This window comes from Poecilia reticulata, chromosome 18 (assembly GCF_904066995.2).
Source record: "Poecilia reticulata chromosome 18, P_reticulata-male-v2, whole genome shotgun sequence".
Classification (NCBI taxonomy): Eukaryota; Metazoa; Chordata; class Actinopteri; order Cyprinodontiformes; family Poeciliidae; genus Poecilia; species Poecilia reticulata.
The window spans coordinates 6,189,170-6,212,524 of NC_088847.1; the positions used below are offsets into that span (position 1 = coordinate 6,189,170).

Sequence of the window (23,355 nt, forward strand, 5' to 3'; positions counted from 1 at the left end):
AAATAGGAAGCAGCAGGAGGAAGATGGTTTGTTCTTCAAGGTTGGTTTTTTTCGGACAATGTGCAACTGGCTCCACCAGAGCTATCACAACTCATCAAAAGCTCTTCTGTAAAATCTTACACTACAATTTCCCCAAAACGTGTCATACATAGCCGCTCCTGAGAGCTTATTGCTCCAACAACTGAATAAGAAGCCATTTGCAGCTGTCGCAAAATTGTTTTTTCCTTTTTCTACAAAAATCTGCGCACATTTATAACGGAGACACAGATAATGTTAGTTTTAAGCATCCATAATCCAACAGTTCCACATTTGCATAGAGTGGGTTTATGTGTAGATATGATTTGGTGATTGCTGCGACATCAGAGTTGCAGCTGCTTCTGTTGCCATGTTTACATCGCATGTTGGAGCTGCAACACGTGAGCAGTGGAAGTCTAAAATCTGTGGCAGCCTGGAATATCTGGTGATCAAAATCTATCCTGTACAGCATCAAATATGTAGTAAAACTAATACTGTAGCATTATTTTCTCATGGCCGTGTGTCATCATGAGCCACTGAAACACAACACTGACTAACAATATTGTTGTAAAAGACTTAACCAAACAGTGGAGTTTCTACAGATGCTAAAGACTGATTGTTGCAAAGACTGAATCTATAAAATCTGGTATAGTACAAATGAGGACTTTAAAAGTCATGTATTCATTGAGGTTTACAGTCAGTTGATATGTATAATTAAGTTACATTACTTTAGGCAAATTAATGTGTGTTGTCAAACTAAGCTTGGGCACTACAGGGTCCTCAAGTAGATTTTGCTGGGCATTTCCCACGCTTGCAATCTTGTGCTTTTCACATTTTCTTGTTTCATAATCCAGTGTTTCTGCTAAGATTTGTCAGCGTTTTGTACCAATAGTGTGTCTTTTTGTATCCACATTGGGTACATTTTGTACCAGATATAACCACTGGTTGTTTTAGTAATGTTCTGTATTGTTCTCAGTGTTTACTATAAATAAACACCGAGGTCATGTGATGTTAATTTAAGCTTAAGTTAACCCACACAGCAATCAGGACCACAATAGATAATGGGGTGTAATATGAAATTCACAAAAAAAAATAGCAATAAATATTTTGTGAGTACTATTTATCTTCATACTTTATCAAAAAGTTAAACTACCTAGATACATCACTGACACGGGAGTACAGAATGGAGGTATGAATCAGCGAAGGAACAAACTGACCCCATTACATACATAGTTTAATGTTGCATGTATTAAAAAGTACAGCTAAAATAAAGTTGATCATTTACTCTGATTCTTTGGTTTTTATTCTTAAACTGTAACAACTGTTTTGTCTGAAAAGTTAAAAGTGTCAAATTAAAATTGTCACATCAAAGATTCCATGGAGAGGAAGCAAGCTAGTGCTAGCATCCTAACTTCTTTTACTTGTAATGTTGCATCAACGTTAAAAGATGTAGCTAAAATTAAGTTTATTTACTTCCTTTTTTTTGTTTGGATGTAAAACTGTAATAGTTTATCCGAATTGTTAAAGTGTCAAAGATTAAACAGTCGCAATCAAAGATTCCACAAAGAGAAAGCAACTAGCATTAGCATATTAACTTCTTGCATTTGTAAAGTCTTAGTTTAAAAGCGTAGCTTAAATAATTTATCCATCTCCTTAAAAAAAAGACTAACAAGTAACCAGGACCAGTTGCTTTAAATGTTAAAAAAGTTACAGCTAAGTTTTCATCAATAGGATGAAAGCTAGTATTAGCGTTAGCATCACAAAGCACATCGGCAGAAGACAGGAGATTATCAGACCTTTTAGAAGTATGTGTGAAAACAGATATGCCTGACGATGCCCTCTAAATGTATAATGTGTTTAGAAAATTCTCTAGAAATATCTGGCAGTGCTACACAAATTTTTACTTACATGTGTATTAATGCTAATGCAGACTGACACTGCCAACAACATAAACATTTGTTCTGATATCACTCCACAAGCCTCATACCCCATCAAATAACAAAAGTCGGCATCAACCGGTGCCGTCTACTTTTATTAGCCATAGCTTCAAACCTCTGGGGTACTTTATTTTTTTACAAGATAGTCTTAGTTATTTATATTTTGAGCTCTAATTACGCTTCGCAACAGTTTGTTAATTGATGGGGTAAATCTACTAAAGCCACACACTTACACATTTAAAATGACAACAAAAACTGCCATTGGAAAAAACAAAAAGTTTGGTCTATCGATAGTCAACAAAAAAACAACTACTTTGGGAACTCAAACCTTGCACAGTGCTCTGTATAGACATTCCAACTAGTCTTAGCTCACAAACATTATAATCAATATAACCTATATTGATAACCTTTTTCTGTAAGCATCTTGAAATGAAAATAAACAAAAGTCTGTGGGTTTTTCTTTTCTTGTCTTTACAAAAGCTACACATATACTACTGGGATGTCTAAGAATGTGTTAGTGTTTTAATAATTATTCCTACCGTTGTCTTTTTGGGGATTTTTTTTTTTTACAGAAAAGAAAGAAGAGAAGGACTCTAGTTGTCCAAAAGTCACCATATCCCAAAAGTACAGCTTATTTCTCGGATTTTGTCTTGTCTGGTAGCAACTTTGTATTTAGTTCTCATTTTCAACCCTCTATCTATTTTTGACACAGTTCGTTTTAATACAACGTGCCAGCTGATTGTGGAAGAGGGCTCAGTTTCCCCCCTACAGCCCTCAAGTCCTTGATTTATCATTTGTTCAGCACGACGGACCACAACCCAGCTAGCGCTGAAAACACTGAATTCTAAACTGTGCCCCTTTTCTATCTCGTTGTCTTTAAACATCTTGTCATCGCCTACTTTTTTTAAAATTCCTTTTGAAAAGAACCACAAACCGGCTACAGTCTGTGTCAAGAACATTAACGCTATGATGTAGCATTTCTTTTACAACTATTCACAACACCCTAGAACCACTTTAAACAAATATATTGTATTTAAATCATTTGAAACTGTATATTCCGATAAAATTAGCGACCTATGCGAGACTCGGACAACGCCAGAGACTCTTGACAACATACATAAACAGGCACTAACTGATTACAACAACAACAAAAAAAATACAAACTTTTCTTTCAGATAAGTTTTTTAGGACAGTAATCGATAAACACTTAGCTGAAAAACAAGGCAGTGATACACAGTCGAGGAAACAGTCACCTCATGCCTTAAATTAATGCCAGATAGCTTAAAACTTTCTGTGAATTGAGGAGGAAGATGAAGCTGACGGTCTCAAACTGTTCAGTGGTCATTTTGTAGAGTTACCTGTTCAGCTCACTCAGTGTAGTAGTCAGGAATACACTGCTTATACAGCAATGCGTCAAAGTTTGAGATTCTGGAATGATGCTAGACCCTTAGCAGATGTTTGTTGAATAGAATATCATCTCAAAAAGCATCAACCTTGGGCTTTTTCTTGGGGTTGGGGGAGAGGGACAAATACAAAAGGTGGCCTACAAAAATCCTGAAAAGTTGTGTCCATGCTCCTTTGAGATTACAGGAATATTAGTGTATGTTGTAGAGGATTAAGCAGTCACAAAGATAGTAGACAAGTCATACCAGAGGGAATATTAAAGCAACACTTTTTCCCTCTGTTTCGTGGAAACATTAATCTTCAAGACTCTTCACTTGTTCTCATAAATTAAACTATGAAGGGTTGCCTTTTTGCATTATTTCTTGTCTATCACATATACAGCTGAAAGTCCCTCTGTCTTTCTTTTAACCAGTTAGGACCTTGTCATCCTCCGCTGCCATGTGGTTGGGGCTCAGAGCTGGTGAAAGGTCGAGGGACATCCTCAGATCCCGATCTTGCAAATCCTCCACACTGCTGCTCTCCATGTTCTCTTCAAATTCCTCATCGAGTTCTTCTTTCTCCTCCTCCGTCTTTTCCTTGACAGCTGGGCTGTCTTTTACATTCTTGGGCACTGAAGCCACAGAGTCTTGACGATAAGACGCATCGTCCAGATGATCTGCTGTGTCCTCAGGGTGACCATTAGTGATCTGGTGCTGAGTTGAAGACCAGTGCCCCACAGGGACTGGAGATTCTCTCTCACTCACATGCCTCCATAGTGTCAGAGGATCGAGGTCGGAGTTATCCATCCGTGGCTTGGTGGCCCTTTGGGCACGTTCATCATCCAGGAGAGCAGAGGAGACCCTCTTGCGCCTGGACTTACTTGTGTGGTTTACTTGGATATGCATGGCCATCAGCTCAGCTGATGACGTGTGAAAAGGGCAGAACAAACACTGGCTCAGTTTGACCCCTGCTGAGCTATCTCTCCCACCATCAACACCAAACACAATTCCTCCATCCCCGGCACCAATGCTTTCATTGTCCTCCATCCCTCCGTGGTTGGGCGAGGTGCGACGGGAAAGATCCAAAGGTTCAAACCCTCCCTCCTGAGTTGATGGCACAGGTTCGTCCTTATCACTTTGTGGCTGAACCATTCGACTAGTAGTGAGAGGCTTACGTCGGGATACTTTAGTAGCCTTTGGTGGGGGGGATCCCCTGATCCAATTTCCCTCCATCCCTCCTTGGTACAGGGCCCCCATAACTCCAGACAGATACCTGTACTGGGTCTCCAAGTCGACATCCCTTAGAGCTGCCAGAGCCTTCCGATGTTCCCGTTGGTCTGGGAGGCCCAGGAGCCAAGACTGTGGGCTGGACCGTGAAACGGTTGTATCAGCAGTGCCTCGGTTGATCGGGCCGTGGTTGAGCTGAGATCGGCGCTGCTTGACCTGTCCAGGGGCTCCAGATGTGTGAATGCTGGAGGTGGACCCAGAGGAGGAATTGGAGGAAGCTGATAAGGCATTGCGTTGCTCCCTGTGGTGCCGCTGGAGGTGGTACTTCAGTGACCCAGACTGAGTGCCTGCATAGTCACAGTGGGGACATTTGTAGGGTCTCTCACCTGCAGGAAAAAGAGTACGTCGAATCAGACTGATTACATCTAGACATATGTAACATTGACCACAAGTCTCAGGCTCTGTTCACATGGAGACGAGATTAGGTTTATCTTGGGCGTATCCACAAAGGGATTTTGTCATTTAGGCTGTGCATTCACACATATCCGGCATTTTGGGAAACCAGAAACAATAATTTTTGAAATCGGGTCCCCGACTAGATGCATTTCAAAGCTGCAGTTTTATGTTTCCATGTAGCCAAGAAGCTGCGTCTTTTTTGAAACTGTGACATAGACGCTCCATTGCTCTCTGAATGCAGCATTCATTTGTGTGAACGGACATTTGTTCTTAATTACTTATGGAAATGTACCGCATGTTTGCATGTGGATGGCGTGTCTTTCACTAAATGAAAAAGCCAAACATAGAAGTGGACAAAAATAATGCAAAATCACAAATAATGCAAGTTAAGTGTGATGTCAGCTCACACAGTGCCTACCATCTTGTTTTACAAACATGTTTATCATCTTGTATTTAATTGAACTTTGAATTCAAGTGAACTCCCAGAGCAGATTACTTAAATAAAAGCAAGTTTTTAAAAATATTTTGTAATTTTTCATTCCTGGTGGATCTCTGCAGCACCTCCAAAGTTTAGGGGTCTAACTCCTTTTTGTTGGTGAATCACATAAAATATGAATAAAATACATAAATAAATAAGTTTGTGGAGCAATATGGAGCAATGACGCTAACACAGGAACAAGACCTCGCTAGGCAGATACCCCTAGAGTGCAATGTTAGGGCAGCTAAGGGTAAATAAGTGCCGCTGGGTTACATTTTATTAGTGTGCAGTGGGAGCTGTAGTTGCAGAGTTTGAAGGTAGATGGCAGTGTTCCATTACAGTAAAAATATCACAGCTGGTTGTATCAGACTCTCATGTTGCTTCTCAACAGCAGAAAACCTATTGCATATGAAAAGTGCAAAAGATCTTATCCACCACATAAAAAAAGCTGAAAATATTAACAAATTGTCATCTCACGATCGGACTCTGTTGTACAACGGTGAGAATATTTGAAGAACTCACAGAGTGCATTTTGGACTGATTGAGATTGATGGAGATCTCACAAATTGACAAGATGGTGTTTAATTTTAATGAGATGTATAAAGCACAGGAAAATATTAAGAAATGGCAACGGAAAATCTAACAATACTAGGGAGGCGCTGCAAGAGAGACCAGGTTCTTCCTTTTGATGTCATCATTTTCTTACCAACAAGTGCATAAAGGTCAGCATGTGGTGCGGTGTTAGATTTGGGAACCCCAGACATGGAATCTTTAACGCGTCCACCAGGGGTTGGATTGCTAACAAAATAACACTGTTGCTGTATTTCTTTTTTCTCTGCCTTTTTTCTAATTATGCTCAATAAAAACCACTAACAGCAAGAAATATAAAAAAAATATATTTTTATTAACTTGCATTCTTGTTATTTTAGTGTCAACTCCAAACTGGGACTGAACGCTATATTGCATTGCAAAGGTTTTCTTAAGCCTTTAATTCTTTCATATTTTGCCATGTAACAAGTTTCAACATATTTTATGAGATGATTTTTATGAAAGAACACAGAATTGTAATGTTAAAGAAAAATCACATTCTTTGTCACAATTCTTACTGATTTGTTTGCAACCAATTAAAACAAATTATTTATTTTATTAATAAAAATCTGAAATATATATAGTGCGATTTTGCTCAGGTCCATTCACTCTACATTTCAACAAAATCCAATGAACAAAGTTGAACTCGTTGACCTACATAGAAAACCGCTGTCTCTAAAGGAAAACTAACACTGCACAGCGATTTGAACACACCATCCCCTCAGTGAAACTTAATGGTGGCAACATCATGATGTGTAGATTATTTTCAACAACAGTATTGGAAGTTGATTGAAACTCAGATGAAGCTAAATGCCGCTCTGAGAGTATCCAAAAGACTTGTGATTGGGGAGGAAGTGAACCTTCCAGCAGCAAATCAAACCTAATCATAAAGCCAGAGCAGCAACTTAATGGGTTAGATTAAACCTATCAGAATCTTAGAATGGCCTAGTTAAAGTTCACACCCAACCACGACTGAGAAATTGCTCCCAGTCCCACTCCTTTAATCAGTTTGGATTGATTAAAGTTTATGTTCACAAATTCAACACTTCCAATCTGACTGAGTTTGGGCAAACATTCAATCTTTGATGCAAAGTTTGTTGCATCTTGGCATTATGCTGATTTGTGTTGGTCTATCACATTGAATTCCAACAATATACCTTGTAGTAATTAGTTGTAACAATAAAAAATGTGAAAGTTTATCCCTTAACTCACCCCAAAAACACTTTCATGTTATCCAAATGGCTCCATGAGGACACAAGAGTCCTCTTGACAGATATGGAGTTAAAAGAATCTTTTGATAACCTTGTAAGTCACTGTATGTTGATGATATACATGTGACTCCAATCCATTCATACTCTTCTACAAACAGGTTAATTTTTGTCCTTTATTAGACTGAATTGTTTTAAGTTCCTTGTGTAAACCACCATTGTTTCAATCACCGGTCATAAAGTCTATATTTGTTTGACCTTGCATTGGAGACGAGGGTGCACGCAAGCGAGAGAAGTGAGCTCCGTCTCGCTTTTAAATCCCCAGCATGGCTTAATTTTCTCTTCAGAAGCTACTGTTAATATGTGCCCGAGCTCTACTCCTGCGCAGGAGTAGAGCTCCAGAGGAGCCGCTCACTTGCCTGCAGTAGAGATCTATGATTAGCACTGGTCAGCTCTCTGGAGTCAATGTGTGGAAAAATAAAGAGGTAGTTCTGAAAACGAGACAACACTCAAGAAACCTTTCCAGGGATTTCTAGAGGTAAAAAACCAGAGAAAAGTGGCTTATTAAGCCCACAGCTGCGTCTCACCTGTGTGAACTCTCAGGTGCACTTTGAGATGGTGGGAAGAGCGGAAGGCTTTGCCACAGTAGGGGCAGTCTTTTATCCCTCTGCCACGCACTCGCTCCCTGGTGGGAACTGAGGGCATGGAGGAGACTGCTGTGAAGCCGTTTTCTCCTGCGAGTGGAAAAAAAGGAAAGTAAAATGTTAGCATAACTGTTTTCACTGAAGAAATAGACATTATTTACTACAGTAGAATGATAGGAGAGAAAATTACACATAAGGTGTGAACAAGCAAACAGATAACAAAAAGAAAACAAGAAAACAGATGTGATACCTTTGAAGTTTGAAATAACAGAGTGAAACCCTGTGACTGCTCCTGCTTGCTGAGATACACTGCTGTTCAGTTTTGATTCCTGTCTTCCGTCTCCCATTTGCTGGGATCCACCACAGTGAAGTTGGGATTCTGGTCTCACGTCACCGCCGCTGGCTCCTCTTCCCAACCCCACTCCTCTTCGAGTACCAACCCCCTCTTCTTCACTGGTGCCACGATTCTGCGGCCTCTGAGCATGGACGCGAGCGTGCACAACCACCTGCTGCAGGCTGCGGAACAACTTTCCACAGTCCGGGCATTCCCAAGGCCCTCCGGCTCCTCCCGACTCTCCTCTGGGATCTAGGCCTGATCGGTAGACCCTGATTTGGTCTGCTTCTGTGATCACTGAACTTCGACCTGGGGCTCGCTGACCTTGCTGCTGCCCTCTCTGCTGTGGTCTCTGCTGCTGCTGCTGCTGCTGCTGCTGCTGCTGCTGCTGTGCAACAGCCAGGCTGCGAGCAACCAGTTGCCACCAAGTTGCCTGATCCCCTCCTTCTGAAATAGCTGATGTGGTTTCACTTGTGCCACCTCCTCTGGATGTTCCCCCTCCTCTGGTGGGGTCGCCACCTCCACTAATGCCTCCACCACTGTTTCCCATCTCTGCCACCTGAGCTGCTGCTTGAAGTCTTTCCATGCAACTGGCCCCACTGCCATCACTGGGCAAGCCAAGGTATCCCAGGATAGCAGACTTGCTTAAACTCATGTTGATCCTACCCCCAGTTTCTCTGTCAGACCTTCCTTGTCCACCTCTGGCTCCACCTCCTCGGTGGGCCATGAGCAGGCTTGAGTACAGGGAGTTGAGGGTGTGCGTACTAGCAGAACCCTTGGACTGCTGCTCAGCATTCCCGAGAATACCATGGGTTCCCAATCCAGCTTTGAGGCCGAGCTTGTTAAGATGAACTTTCATGTGGTTCTTGAGGAACCAAGGCTCCTTAAAGCCACGTCCACACACCTGGCACTTATGGTCTAAGGAGTCCTTGTGTTTTCGCATGTGTCCCTTCAGAAACCAGGACTGGGTAAATCTCTGGCCACAAGTATCACAGCGAAATGCTGGCACTGAAGAGGATGCAGAGACTCCAGCAGCTGATGAGATCTGGGCGTTACCTGGGGTCGGGGCGGGTGTATGGGTTGGGGTGGGCACTGGTGTGTCAATGATGGTCCTGCAGTTGAAGGCTGTTGTCAAGGCCGACACCTCTGGGGAGGGGTGGCACTCCTGTAAGTGAGATGCCAGACTCTCTTCTTGGCTGGCAGAGAAAGGACAAAGGGTGCATTTGTACGGGTTGTGGAGGATGCGGACGTGACGCGCCAGTTCTGAAGCTGTGCGGAATTTTCCCTTACAGGCATGGCAGCGAAACGTAGGCGCTGTGGCAACAGATGGGCCCTCGCCAGTAGAGGAATAAGGGGAGGTTACAGATACAGGGTCTTCTGTGAGGGGAGGTGTCAAGGGTGTGCTGTCATCCAATAAAAAGTTTGGGTTCTGGTCTGACTTCAGATCATCATCTAGACCTTTGTCCTCTCCATTGACATCCTCCTCCTCCGTGAGGTGCTGGATTAGAGTTTTTGGCAGTAAACGCTGATTTGCACGACTTCTGTGATTGGAGAGCAAATCTTTGTGATTCTGATGGATTTTGAGATGTTGCTTAAGGGAAGATGACGGGGGTCTAGTGCGGTACAGCGATACAGCTCTTCGGTCTCGGTCCAAACTATGTGCTCGAGCATGAAGAGACAAGATGCTTTGGAATCTAAATCTCTTCCCACACACATGACAGGGAAACTTGAGTGCAGGCCCAGGCGAGGCCCCTCCAGCTCCAGGTGTTGCCCTGGTAACAGTTTCCTTTTGGAACAGTTGAAGATCTAGCTCATCGCTGCAGTTTCCACCCTGTCCTGAAGAAAGGGCCAACTCAAGGGCACCGTAACCAAGAAAAGGAGCTGACGGTGTGTCTGGTGGGGAGGAATCCAAACCGGGGTCGCATCCTGCATCTTGAGCGCTCCCTCCTGGAAACAAAGCTACTGCTGGGGTTGGAGATGGAGGAATTCCATCTAGCTCTTCTTCGCAATCTTCTCCCTCAAGATCAAGGCAGTCATTATTGTTGACCTCTTGTAGGGGGAAGGGAGAGAGGGGGAAATATGGCGTAGTGTCAGGGCTCTGCGGGGAAGGTTCAGGGCTGGGGATCGGCAGGACAACGGGGCTGTCGGGTAGAGGAGAGGAGGCTTGAGGGCTGTGGTCAAGAGATGGCAGCGTTTGGGGAGACTGTGGCTGCTCACAAGCAAGAGACAACACACACTCTGGTGGAGAATCCATCCTCTATCAATGAAAAGATAAAGACAAGCAGAAGTCAGGCAATGATTGAATGAAATATCATTGAAGTTATTGTTTTTAAATCACTAAAATAGTTAACCCCTCCTGGACTACAATCAATTTTCTGCTTTCAAAACACATTCTAAAAGTGTCTATTCAAGGTTCTCATACATCCTGTCTCGAAGGGAGGGGCAGAAACTTACTAGCAGTGTGTTTGGTGTTATGCCATTCTTTAGTGTCTCGGCCTAGGGGGGAAACACTTCTGAGGCAGCCTCCTTCTATAATTTCCTGGGGACAACATAAACAAATAAACCTAATCAGTGAACAGGAAGATCCAACACAAATATACCAATATCAAGCTTAAAAACATTTTTTTGAACCTGAGTTTCTGTTCAGCTCCAAACTTTTATGCATTCTTGTATTTTAGTAACAATCTAACTAAAAGCCTAATGGTAAATTTGTATAAGTGTAAGAGGAAATGATTTGCAATACTGAGCATCAAACCGTAGGATTTTTTTTGTCCTTTTCTTGTTGAACAGGATTAAAAGCAATTTGCATCGAAGACACTTTGAACACGTTCCACCACCATTTTCCAACGACAAAACGAACAACACGCATACTTGCCGGTTTTAAAACCATGTTTTAACGTATGCACATAAAAAGAAACCCGTCACTTGATCTTCATTTACTCCTCAGCCTCCGTGGGCGTGCGCGCGTGCGGCTCAACGCGTAACAGATGTGCACCTGTTCATTTCCTCCTACATGTGTTCACGGGATTCTCCCGCATACTGTCAGCACATATGGGACGATTAGCCGGAGTGTGACTGCGCACCGGTGTACATTTATGTGTGTGTGTTTAGAAGTTAAGGGCACCACCGCAGGACATGGAGTGTCCCAAACAGGATGGGCGCGCAATGTTTTGACTTCCCCACACACCCTTCCTGTACACACATACAGTAGCAGCTTTTTTATTTTCTGCTTAAATCGGGATTCCATACACAGGGAGCATGCCTCTGCGGCGACACAACAATATTTCTTGAGTCCTCTGTTCGGGTGTGGTTGTACTTTGCTTAGTCATGGCTACTTGCTTAGGTAATTTACAAATGTGAGCGTTTTTTGACTATTGTGTTGCCTGCACTGCGACTGTCACCCCAGTTAACACGTCAGCTAAAACGTAAAGTGTGATATACAGCATATTGAGCCTTTCTTTTTTTTCCTTTTTTTTTGGCAGGCTCACTCACTTACTCACATACACACCCCAAATGTTTTTTTGGAGTACACAGCAGTTTGACTGAATTTATGCACATTCAGGCTGTGGAGGTTGTTTTTTTTTTTTTTGTTTGTTTGTTGTTGTTGTTTTCATGCCCATCATTCGGTGCAGTTGAGCAGCAGCGAATGCGCCCGCAACAAAACAAAAGGTCATAAATCAATGTGCAAAAACAATAGAACATCTGTGCTCGCAGGTGTGGCAGATATGTTGGCGTTCGCATGGCAGTGGGATCATATATGTGTTTGTAGGACATGTTTGTGTGTGTGTTTGTGTGTGTGTGTGTCGCTGAGGCTGGATGACAAAGAGATTCTCATGTAGCCAGTTGACATTTTAGCTCAGCTATGACTCACAGGGATATCACCCCATATCAATCACATGAACACTCACACACAGCCTTTTCTTAATCCACCATTATTGTTCCTTCTCTCCCCATCTTCTTTTCTCCCCACTCTCGTCTGTCTTTTCTTTCTCTCCCTGATTCATACTTCTTCTCCCATCCCCCTCTCATCCTCTCGCACCCTCCCGCCGTCTATTATTCACTAATTTTCTTTCATTCGCTCCCTCTCTCCCCTTTTTTTTCTCTCTCCTGCAGTGTTGCCAGTTGGCAGAGTGCCAGGGAATGCTGATATCAGCTGGTAGATTGGGCCCTGCCAACATGGCGAAGAGCAAGGGAGGAAAAAAAATTAGAAAGGAGGCAGACACGGAGAAAGAGAAGAGGCAGACGGAGAGAAATATACAAACAGGGCAGCTTCAGAACAACATTGTCAGAGGCCATGGGAATGAAAATGACTTAATTTGATTGTCAACATGGTGTTTCAGGGTGGGGTGTGGGGGGGTGGTTAAAAAAGACAGGCATGTTGGAACATAGGTTAGTAGAGAGTGCCACAATAACATAAAGAGATGTTATGCTCTTAAAAAATAAACAGCAATTATACAGATAAAAATGAGCAGAAGGACAGAAAGCAAAAAAAAGAGGAAAGAAAGCCTGTATGTGTGGCTGTCTCTGCAGTTTTAGCTCTGATGCTATTATCATATGAATATCAGCATCGCGGCGCATTGTTCCGCCGTGACGGCGGCTGTCGCCAACCACCGGTCCCTGTCATGCCAATGAAGAAAATTTGGATAGATGGAGAGCGGGCGATAAGGTGCAGCAAAGGATGCAGGGAAGAGGGGGAGGAGAGAGGAGGGAAGGGAAGGAGAGGGGAGGGGAGGGCCGGGGCCGGTGGAGGGGCAGAAATCAGATTGGAATCGGGTGGAGCAGAGACAGAAACAACAAAAGGTGCAAATGAACCAAGGAATGTGCAGAGGAACGGGTGGGGTGGGGGGGGAGTAAAGCGCCTCTAGACGTGGTCAAGAGGCGCATTTATTCATGTTATCGGTTCATATAGGAGACACTCTCCAAGTGGAGGCTGTAACCCCCTCCCCCCCAAAAAAATAAAAAAAATCTAGCTATTCGCTAAGGTAGACAGACAGTTACAGGAGAAATCAGACTTAAAATGTGTGTTTAATGGGATCTATGTTGATTTTAACAGTAGGATGTAGGCCTGTCATGATAACATTTTCCTGGATGATGATTTGTCCCAGAAGTTAATGATAAATGATGATATTGTCGTTTTGAGACCATTTTCAATTAAAATAACGACAAGGACATACAAATGCTAGAACAAAGATTTATAAATGTTTAATTCAGATGAACATTTAACCCTGGAAGATGTTTTACATGTCCAAAATAAACAAAAACAACAGAAACAATAAATCAAATTAATTGTGAAGTCTTCTTCAAAAAAAGAGACTTTAATTCATCATGAGATCAGTTGATTTATTGATTTATTGATTTATTGATTATTGCGGCAGGCCTGGTCGGGTGGCACCATCTTTTTTTTGTTTCATTTTATTTATTCACATTAAAGTGACACATGATTTTGAAGTGGAAGGAAAATGCAAAAAATAAATAAAAAATCTGAACGGTGTGGCACACATATATATTTAAGAGTGCTAATTCTGATACCCATAAATAAAATCAAATGACCAAAGACCAAAATGAAACATTCTGGCCTCATGCAAAATGCTACATGTGGTGGAAAATGGCCTAGGGGCCATTTGCGACCCTCTGAAAGATTTTGCGCGGCCTCTCACCAGAATTCTAGAATGAAGCACATCTGGCGTTCAAGGCAGGTGATTGCTTTGGATGGACTATATGGTTTTATTAATTGTGAGATTTAAACCATTCAATTCATTCTAGTCCAGTGGTTCTTAACCTGGGTTCGATCGAACCCCAGGGGTTCGATGAGTCGGTCTCAGGGGTTCGGCGGAGCCTCTGCCTCTGAGGTAAAGACACACTTGTGTAAAGTCGTGATGACGCGCCGCTTTGCCATCACTTGCTGCAGAGGATCACGTTACATTGCTTAGCCAATCAGAGCTGCGGAGGAGCACTGACTGAAGGAGATCCACTCTCAGCATGGATTTGAACTTATGTCTTTAATTACTTCAGCAAAGCTCACAGTTGTTACCAAATCTATAGTCTAAATCTGCTCCTTTGTCGCATCTTTTCGGGGTTGCTACTGCCTCCAGGGGTGTGGGGGTGGTTACACAGCTAATATAATTACAGTATTTTGTGTGTCGGAGGGGGGGGGTTGGAATAAGAAGGGTTCGGTGAATGCGCATATGCAACTGGGGGGTTCGGTACCTCAAAAAAGGTTAAGAACCACTGTTCTAGTCACTGTGAAGTTTGTGTTTGTTCCATAAACTTCCAGCAACCTTTCGTCAGAAACAGACTTAGTCTACAGAAGCAATCAGATCCCTATTCCTAACCTTTATGCCTAACATGTTGTTTACTTCAATAAAACCTTGCACATTTTGCTTGTTATTGTGCAGATAAAGATAAAAATAAAGCTAATTTGTCGCATTTCTGATGGGGGGGAAAGAAAAAAGAAACGGTTCCTGTGGCCCACAGCTGGATAACAAAGCTTTTGTAGAGGGTGTGAATACTTTTGCAAGGTACTGTACCCAGTACGATGACTGGGTACAGTGAGGGGATTTCACACTCTTGCAGATCTTTCTCTTCACTGACAAATTCCCAGCATTCATGTGGGAGTGTAATGACACAAGGTAATGACAGCTTAAAAGCGCCGGTGCTGCCGGTTTAAGCATCGCAGTGATGTTGTCATTACAGTAATTGCAGCGTAACTTTGTGGGCAATGAGGTAACTGATGACCCCCCCTCCCCAACCCATCGCCGCCACCATCACCACCACCCTTGTTCTAAAAAATCAGGGTGTATTTGCATGGTTTAAATAGTGATAACCCCTCTTGACTTGAAAGTTGCGCACGGAGAAAAGGAGGTTGCTGAGTCATACATCACATCCCTGGTAAATAGTTGCCAAAAGGAGCGAGAGGGCAATATGTTCTGACAAGTTTATTTCGGGGAGGTTTTGATGACACTGTCTAAATACCAACAGTATTATAGAGAAGGCGGCGAGCGCGGGTTTGTACATGTCAGCAAGCTCCGCATTGTGAATGTAAATATCAGGGTGTGAGAGCATTTCACTTTCCTATTTTTTTTCCTTTTTTTTTGACAATGCGTGTGGGCAGTAGTGCAAAATCAGCTCAGCTTTCCTTTAATGTGTGTCATTTTGAGAGGGCTTGGGTAATGTTATCCATCGTTTATGGCCAAATAACGGTTTATGCGATTGTCTCTGTGACCTCCCGTTGTTTTAATGTAAAGTAGTGATTGGTAAAAGGCAGAAACAGGCCTGAGCACAGAGATTACACCCAGTGGTGTCAAACGGTACGGGAATTCAAACAGATTTCATTTGAGCTTTGGGTTTTTTCTCCCAGTCAAATGCCTCAGATCAGAAACATAACTTTAGTATTGAGCAAAGATAACTTGAGTACATACAGAGCAGATTTCAAATGATTGTAATTTAACTGAAGAAAGAGAGGGTAAATCTGGCCATTTGTTGATCATTTCCTTCACTGAGTCTCAAATTAAATAACGTTTTTTCTTTCTTTCTTTTTGGAAAGGCAGGTTCCATTTCACCAGTACACTCTAAAAAACCCTGAAATAGAACCTGTCTGACAACATGAAATAGGCAAACGGCCCTTCCAGGACGTTCTAATGTTTTTTGTGATTGTTGCAGCCAAAAATTACTTATTTTGTGGCATCTTTTTTAAAAAAAAGTTGTGGTCAAAGTTGCAAAGTTTTATTACCATAAAATAACCTTGCAATGGTTAAGTGGAAAAGCTTCACATAACCTTTCAAACACAAACAAGATTTTGACATAGCTAATATTCAAAGTGCATATAACATTTCTAAGTACCTTCTTGAAACGGCACCCTTAATCCTAATAAAATCATATCCTGAGGAGTTGTCAAATGCAAATCAATTTATCGTGAAACTGTAGACACAGTAGAAGTAAATCCTTCAGAAAAGACTTAAAGATGGTTTCTGCAAAAAAAGAAAAAAAGCCAAATGCTTTTTTTCTTTTTGCTTTCAAGAAGAGGCCTGTGTACCAAAATATTGATAATATCAATATCAAATGAGTATTGGTATCGTACGGATACTTTAGTTTTGAATTTCGTTATGATTTTTTTTTTTTTGCAGTGTAGTTTCTCCACTCAAAAAAAAAAACAATATATATATATATATATATATTTTTTTTTTTTTGCCGTTTATTTAGAAAAGAACACAAATTTGTTTTGGTGTTCTTTCTTATTAAAGTATTTTGTAGAAACCTATAAGGTTTGTTCAAATTCTAAGGTTTGACATAATTCAAAGGAAAAACCACCAAAATACCTAAATGTCATTTCAAAGTTAAATAGTAAAAAGGATTGGTATCAGTATTGGTAATACTGGCTGTGTATTTATTTGGTACTCAGTAATTTGAAGAGACGTCATGAAATAGGAAGTTAAATTAGAAAGGGCCAGGCGGATTGGTCAAAATTCAGTCAAGTGGCAGTGATTGGTTAAGGTGACTGGTCACATTTTCAGAAAACTTAGAATAGTGAAAAAAAGCAAGTCCGTGCAAATTTTGTGAGGGAATATGTTTTAATAGTTTCGACTGCAACATCGCAACTTCCTGGAGGTACAGACTAAAGCAGCACCATCAGTCTGTAATTTAATCCGATTGAGAAGCTTGGGGATGACCTGAAACCTCTCCAATGTCGAATGAATAAAAAGAATTCCACAGGCAAGAGTGGGTCAACATTTAATTTCTCCACAACGACGTCAAAGACTCCGACAGTTATCGCAAACGCCTCAAGGGCAATTGCTACCGCTAAGGATGTCAAAACCAGTCATTAGGTTTAGGTGGCAATTACTTTTCACACGGTGAGGCGGGTTGGTTTGGATAATATTTTGCCCTTAATAAGTGAAATTATCAGACTTCTTTTTGTATTTCCTCGGGTTAGAAAGAAATCTGCATGGGGGAGAGAATACTTGTTTCATAGCACTGTATCTTTCTAAGTTCATCCCTTCAGGTCCTTTGTTCCAGCTGTATTGTTTGATATCATCTCCTGAGAGGAAGAGTGTATCAGGTAAGGTGTCCTCTGGGGATAACTCTTGGTGTGAGAGAAGGACCACACACACATACATACACACAAAGAGTACAAAAAGAAAAAGAACAGGAAAGAAGGAAGCACAGGCAGACTGTTCTCCGTGAGGTACCGTACAATCTGGTCTCGTTTCTTTCTGGCGTGGTCACGTGGCGAACTTCCCCACAGACGGTATTCATTTCCTTTATTTCACCTTTCCCTGAACCCCTGGCGCTTCACTTCAACTTTGCCTGGCTCGCACCCTCCCTCTTCTCCCATTTACCAGAGATAAGGATGAGAGTCTCCCACTGCGTCTCTGGCGTTAACTTCTTACAGATGTCACTGAATGGTTTTCTTGTGGAGAAAACCTGGTTCTTTTAACCATTTTGGTGTGAAAACAGAAGGAAAATTGCCTCAATATTGTCTGTTGGTAGATTGCAGAGAACTGGAATATAGGTTCACGCTTTTGGAAGTATATCAGAACACTGTAGAACTTCCTGTCTGTTTTTGGCTCTTGCTTCTTCATGTCAAGGTCAGTTCTGTAAGCGAAACCTGGAGGAAACACCCAGCAAGCGTCTTATATTGTGGTTCGATTCCTCCTTTCTACCCTTACAACTTAACTCCTCCTTACTCTCCTCTTGACATCCTCTTAAGCTTTTGCTTCCTCTGTTTCTGAATGAATTCCTCCTCCGGCGGAGAACACGAGCTGACACTCGCAGCTTCAGCGCACCGTTCTGGGAGCGTCGCAACAGTGCCAGATCTGAGCAAGCGAATTTGAACGTCGGAAACATCACAGCGCCGCAGCAGAAAGAAACAAGACCGTGGCTCCGAGTCACACGGGCCACGCTGCGTCTGAACGGCTGAGTGGGAAGTGCCGACTGACTCGTCTGATTTGGAATTATAAGACTGAAAGCCTTTAGAGAAGGAAAGATTCAAGGAAATAACTTGGCGTGTTCTCACGGAAAGTTCTTGCGCTTAAGATCACCTGCTGGGTTCAATATGAGAGAACTAAAGCAAGAGAAGACATGAGAACCTCTGCAAATGAAAGCAACATCTACCTGATGATCAATCCTCCCTAATCAGAGATCCAAATCCATCCAGAATACTGTCAATCAGTCCCAAAACACTTCCAAATTCTTCCCATCCTCCTTTTAAGAGCCTTTGAGCAACGACAGTCCCAAGAATCCCAACCTTACACCATGACCTCCTTGTGGAGTTTGTGTATCACATAAGACACGTGAACATGCACAAGAATCCTTACAGCAGAAAAAATAGTGACTGTAGAGTAATAATGAGTTGATTCTTCAATCACTCTGGGGAAATCTACTAGAGCTGTGTTCTCCTTCTAAGTGACACTTTGCTTGAAGCATACTACATTACGCTATATATATGATTTAGATCCTTTGACAGAAAGTTATGTCATAAGTTTATTTTTAAACTACAATTACATTCCGTTTTACCAAGAACAAGGTCCTTGACACGATTTTGCACGTTCCAAATATTGATACGCTCATTTTGGAACATGAGATTTTATTTATTTTTATCATGTTCTGATGAATATTTTAGTGATGCACCTATAACCTATAGATCAACTGGGTAATGATGGAAAACTGAGGTGGGCTCCGACCAGGTAAATCTGTTCATTGCTTCAAAACTGAACAAAAATCCCCAAAAATGTTGCATCTGAAAAGGCTTCAGAAAATTCCATGTTCTCTTTGCAGCACTTTACTAAAAATCAAGAAGGTGAACAACCATGATCTTGTCATTTTTATTTATTTGAATTTAAAGTAGAAATTTACAGAGGTACGGACAGGTTGACTGCCATCTGACAATTTTTGACTTTACCTGTGGCACCCAAAATTTCAGTCTTTTTTCAATCTCTTCAGTGTGGAAGCTTCTGTAAGGAACAAAGCTTCAGTAAGGTGTTTAAACCAACCTAAAGGACGTTTTGTTGCTGACAAAGGCGAAAACTGACCCAGAGCCAAGTTGAGAGTATAACGGGAGTAGTCATGGTGCGAACAGAGGCTGTTATATTCTTTCTCGTCATAGAAGAAGCTGAGTTTAAAAAAATGTCAGTAGCTTTTTAGAAAATTAATTAATTTTGGAAAGCTAACATTCGTATTTACTGCAGAGCAGAGACAAGGATTTACAATTAAAGATGCTAAACATAATTAGCATGATTAAAACTTGTTGCTAATGGAAGACACAGGCCTGGCAAAAACCAGCCTTTTGGTCTACGCTTCGCTTCATACAGAGGGTCTGGACCTTCAGGTATTTAGTAACAATTGCTTGGTTGAGGTGTAATCTTAAGTGTGAATTTAAGTTTAAACATTAGATCTGATTTTACCCATTTGCTAACGTTTGACAATGACGTAATATGCTAGCTCAATGAAGCTAACTGGAAATTGCGTTTGCTGCAAACAACCTTGTTTGGAGTAGGGCCACAGCATCTCTGTTAGCAATAAAGTGTCTTATACATTCCTCTTGCTCTGACTTTAATTGCTTAGTATCTGAAGGCGTGGCCAACACGGACTGAATTTCTTTGTTCACTTCCTCTGCTGCCATTCCTCATCTACAGCGCAGAAAATTGAGGTCAACGTTCACAACTCCTTTTTCTGTTTGCTGATCAACCTAATTGAAACTCAGTCAGAGAAATCGAGCTCAAGGGGAGAAGTCCCAGACACCGCATTGAAGGGAGATGATAACTGAGTGGAATTGCATAGGTAATGGCCAGACTAGCAAGATGCTAGATCAGTGTTTCTCAACCTTTTTCGGGCCAGCGCCCTCCTAGCCTTTATCCAGGTCCCTCACCGCCCCCCACCAAAGAATTTGTAGGCTACTTGCACTGACAATTATTTTATTAATGTTATTATCATTATTGTAGATGTTTTGAATCGGCGCACCGATTATGTTTTCCGTACACTTCAGCGTGCCTTACGCTCCTTCACCTCGCGCACATAACGGGGTAAATGTAGCGAGTTTTGCCCTAAATGTATCGTCGTCTGGAGGAGGGGGGCTGGGGGGTGGAGGCGAGCTATGTTTCTACACTCCTTCATGGGGGTTGGGGGGGGGAGGGGGGTGCCGATTTATGTTTTCGCATCCACATGAATAATGTGTAGTTTCGCCCCTTTTATCCGGAAATAGTGTCTGTTTATTCTTGCCATACAGTCCTCTGTATTAATTATTGCTCGAAAGGTCTTGCCATACCAGTTTATTCCTCTTGTTTACTTTAGTTTCTTAGTTTATTCTTGCATTTTGTTCTTCATTCATCTCCATTTAGTTTCCTTTGATTAGTATTATCCTCTCTTGGTTTATTGCTATGTCCATTTTAGTTTCTTTCCTATTGCTAGATTTATTTGATCGTTTATTGACCACCAGTAATATTCATTCATCACCTGCTGCGCTTCCTAGTCGTCATGTGTTTCACATCATGTGTTGATTTTTCACTGTTCAGCGTCGGATTCTCTGTTTTTATGCCATAATTCAACACAATCTAGTTCTTCGCTCCGTTTTGCCCGCTTCTCATGTTTCAGAGTTTTGCGCAATGTGCGCGCCATTATTTTTTTTTTAACTCCCTAAGGTGCAGGGCGGTCGGGAAACATCGTTGGGGGAAAGGTAGACTGACATAAATCTTTTAAAACAACGGAATCAATTTCGGTATTCTGATTATTGAAATTTAAAAGTGCTGTGTTGTTCCATCACCCCCGTTTCATACCGGACCACTTACAGCACCGGTGGTAACGCTATAAAATGAACGCTCTCTATCGAGGTATCACTCATGGAGGGATTTCTTTATTTAAATGGGTTCATTTTTCAGAGGGATACAAAGTCGTGATTTTAGTAATTACATGTTGATAAGAGCTATTTTCTGTTGGCCTTCCATGGTAGCGGGCAGCTTTCAAACGGAAATAAAACACTTTTTAATGTAAATTGCTGCTTTGACATGATCACAGAACTGCCAAAACATATGTAGCCTACATAAATACCAGACAAAGTGAATCACAGCAGCGTCATCAGCCGGTGTAACGCTGAACTGATGCGGAGCCATGAAGCTACAAACACTGAATAGAAGAAGAGCTGCCATCGATACAGTTGCAGCCAAGCATGATTTAATGTTACACAATACAGTTTTACCAAGTTGCTCAAAGTCTAAACTGGTATTGTTGTGCATTTAAGGTGTAAAGTTTACCTTCGACCAAACGCCCCCCAAAGGCATCCCGGCGCCCCCCTTTTGTAAAAATGTCCGCCAGCGCCCCCTGCCGTCCTCTGAACGCCCCCTGGGGGGCGGTACCGCCCACGTTGAGAACCGCTATGCTAGATGCTCTAAAACAACTCCAGATTATTTTATCTTTGTTTTGAAAATAGTAAAACTTTGTTTTAACTTACTTGTTCTTTCTTACACGCAGTGTGAAATCACCTTCTGTTCTAATATACACAATTAATGATCACACACAGCAAGAGAGCTATAAAAATTAATAGAATGCTGTTCTTAAAGTTTAAATAACATTATGGAACTGGCAAAAATTGTTAGACAGGTTAAAGCTTTCAAAAAGCCCAAAGAGAAATCAGCTACACATGCCTTTTTCTGCAGCAGTTTTGTTCTTCCTACCACTGTTTGATACATTTATCGTTTTGCTAAAACAATGTATAAGTTGTAGCCCTTATTGTAGGTAGTCAAGGACAGAAGCCAGAGAAAAACAGAAAATTGGTATCAGCCGGTAAACCCAGATGGGTCAAAAATACTTGGATGACTAATAGTTCAATCTTTTTGTTTTATTTCTGTACAGCAGAGACTGTTTGGAGTTTTACAATGTTTCAAAGGTTTAAAGGAACAAGGGTTTTCTGTTAGATCTCTGCGTCATCACCTGAGTTAGGCGAAGAGCCTTCATGTATGAAACAAGTCCAAAAAACAACTGCACTGTTTACGCCCCACATCCCAAGATGTTTTTTTTTAACTCAGTGAGGTTGAGGTATGAGATGTCTGTGGGATCCCTTTCAGATCAAAATAACCAAATCTAATCAAGTTTTAACTAGGGATATACTGACATAAAAATTTGGGGCAATACTGATAGCCGATAATTACAGATATTGCATATATATAATATATATTTCCCCACCCTTTTGACACTGAAAAAATACACATCATTGACATTGCCTCTATGCTCCAGTTAAACACGCCACGCTCCTATCCTGCGTCATCACATGCCCATCAGCTGACATCAATGTTGCTGCTAATGTTCGTCATTACCAAAAAGCTACAAAATGGACACCAGTAGGTATGACTGACAATTTGGAGTTTCCCACATTTACAAGCCAGAGGCATTCATGAGAAACATTTTGAGGTCATGTGGGACAAAGGCTGAGTTATGTAGCCACAATTCTGAGAAGTACGCTTGGTGAACTTAAGGTGAGGCTTTTGAACTTAAGAACATTGTACTGCCTGTCAACCATGGTGGAGGGAGCATCCTGCTGGGGGGCTTCTCCTCACACCATCAGCTAGATGCCTAAAAGTGCAGACAGTATGACTTTTCAACAGAAACATGTTTTACGCGTGCATTAAAACTGGTTTTGAAAACAGGGTCAACACGCTTCTAGGACAGCTCTGACCCAAATTCTAGCTAGCTAAACTTCCATTATATATGGGTGCAAAACTTTGCCAACGTTTTGCTGATGTCGAAGAAACACAATTGCTGTTTCCTTTAAATAAGAAACACAGTTAAAATCAAAGGTGAATAAGTCTGTTGACGTGAAAAGTCATTAAAAATCAGGCCACGCCATGGTCTTCCAACTACTTCCTGTCATTGTTTTTTTTTTTTTTTTTTGTGATTTGCGCCAGTGGCAATGTCCAGTTGTTCATCATTTGACTCATGATGTGAAATAAGTGTTTCCATTACAGTTTTGCGAAATAAACCAATTTCGATATGGATAAAAAACAACCATAACCTAGCTCCTACATTTTTTTTTTTTTTTTTTAGCAAAAAATTAGTTTTTCAAAAGTTACGTGTTTCTGTTAAATTGCCCAATTATGGTCAGT

At 41.6% G+C, this 23,355-nt stretch overlaps 1 protein-coding gene across 1 annotated transcript in view; it reads right to left on the reverse strand.

Moving 5' to 3' along the window:
- Nucleotides 1–239: 239 nt before the first annotated feature.
- Nucleotides 240–23,355, reverse strand: part of znf219 (zinc finger protein 219) — a 29,222-nt gene continuing 6,106 nt past the window's right edge. Inside the window, exons 2-5 of the mRNA XM_008422586.3 lie at nt 10,724–10,808; nt 8,186–10,526; nt 7,879–8,025; nt 240–4,947 (exon numbers count right to left, since the gene is read on the reverse strand). Of these exons, the coding sequence (XP_008420808.1) occupies nt 3,761–4,947; nt 7,879–8,025; nt 8,186–10,523 (3,672 nt within the window). The 5' untranslated portion in view covers nt 10,524–10,526; nt 10,724–10,808 and the 3' untranslated portion in view covers nt 240–3,760. The remainder of the gene's footprint in view (nt 4,948–7,878; nt 8,026–8,185; nt 10,527–10,723; nt 10,809–23,355) is intronic.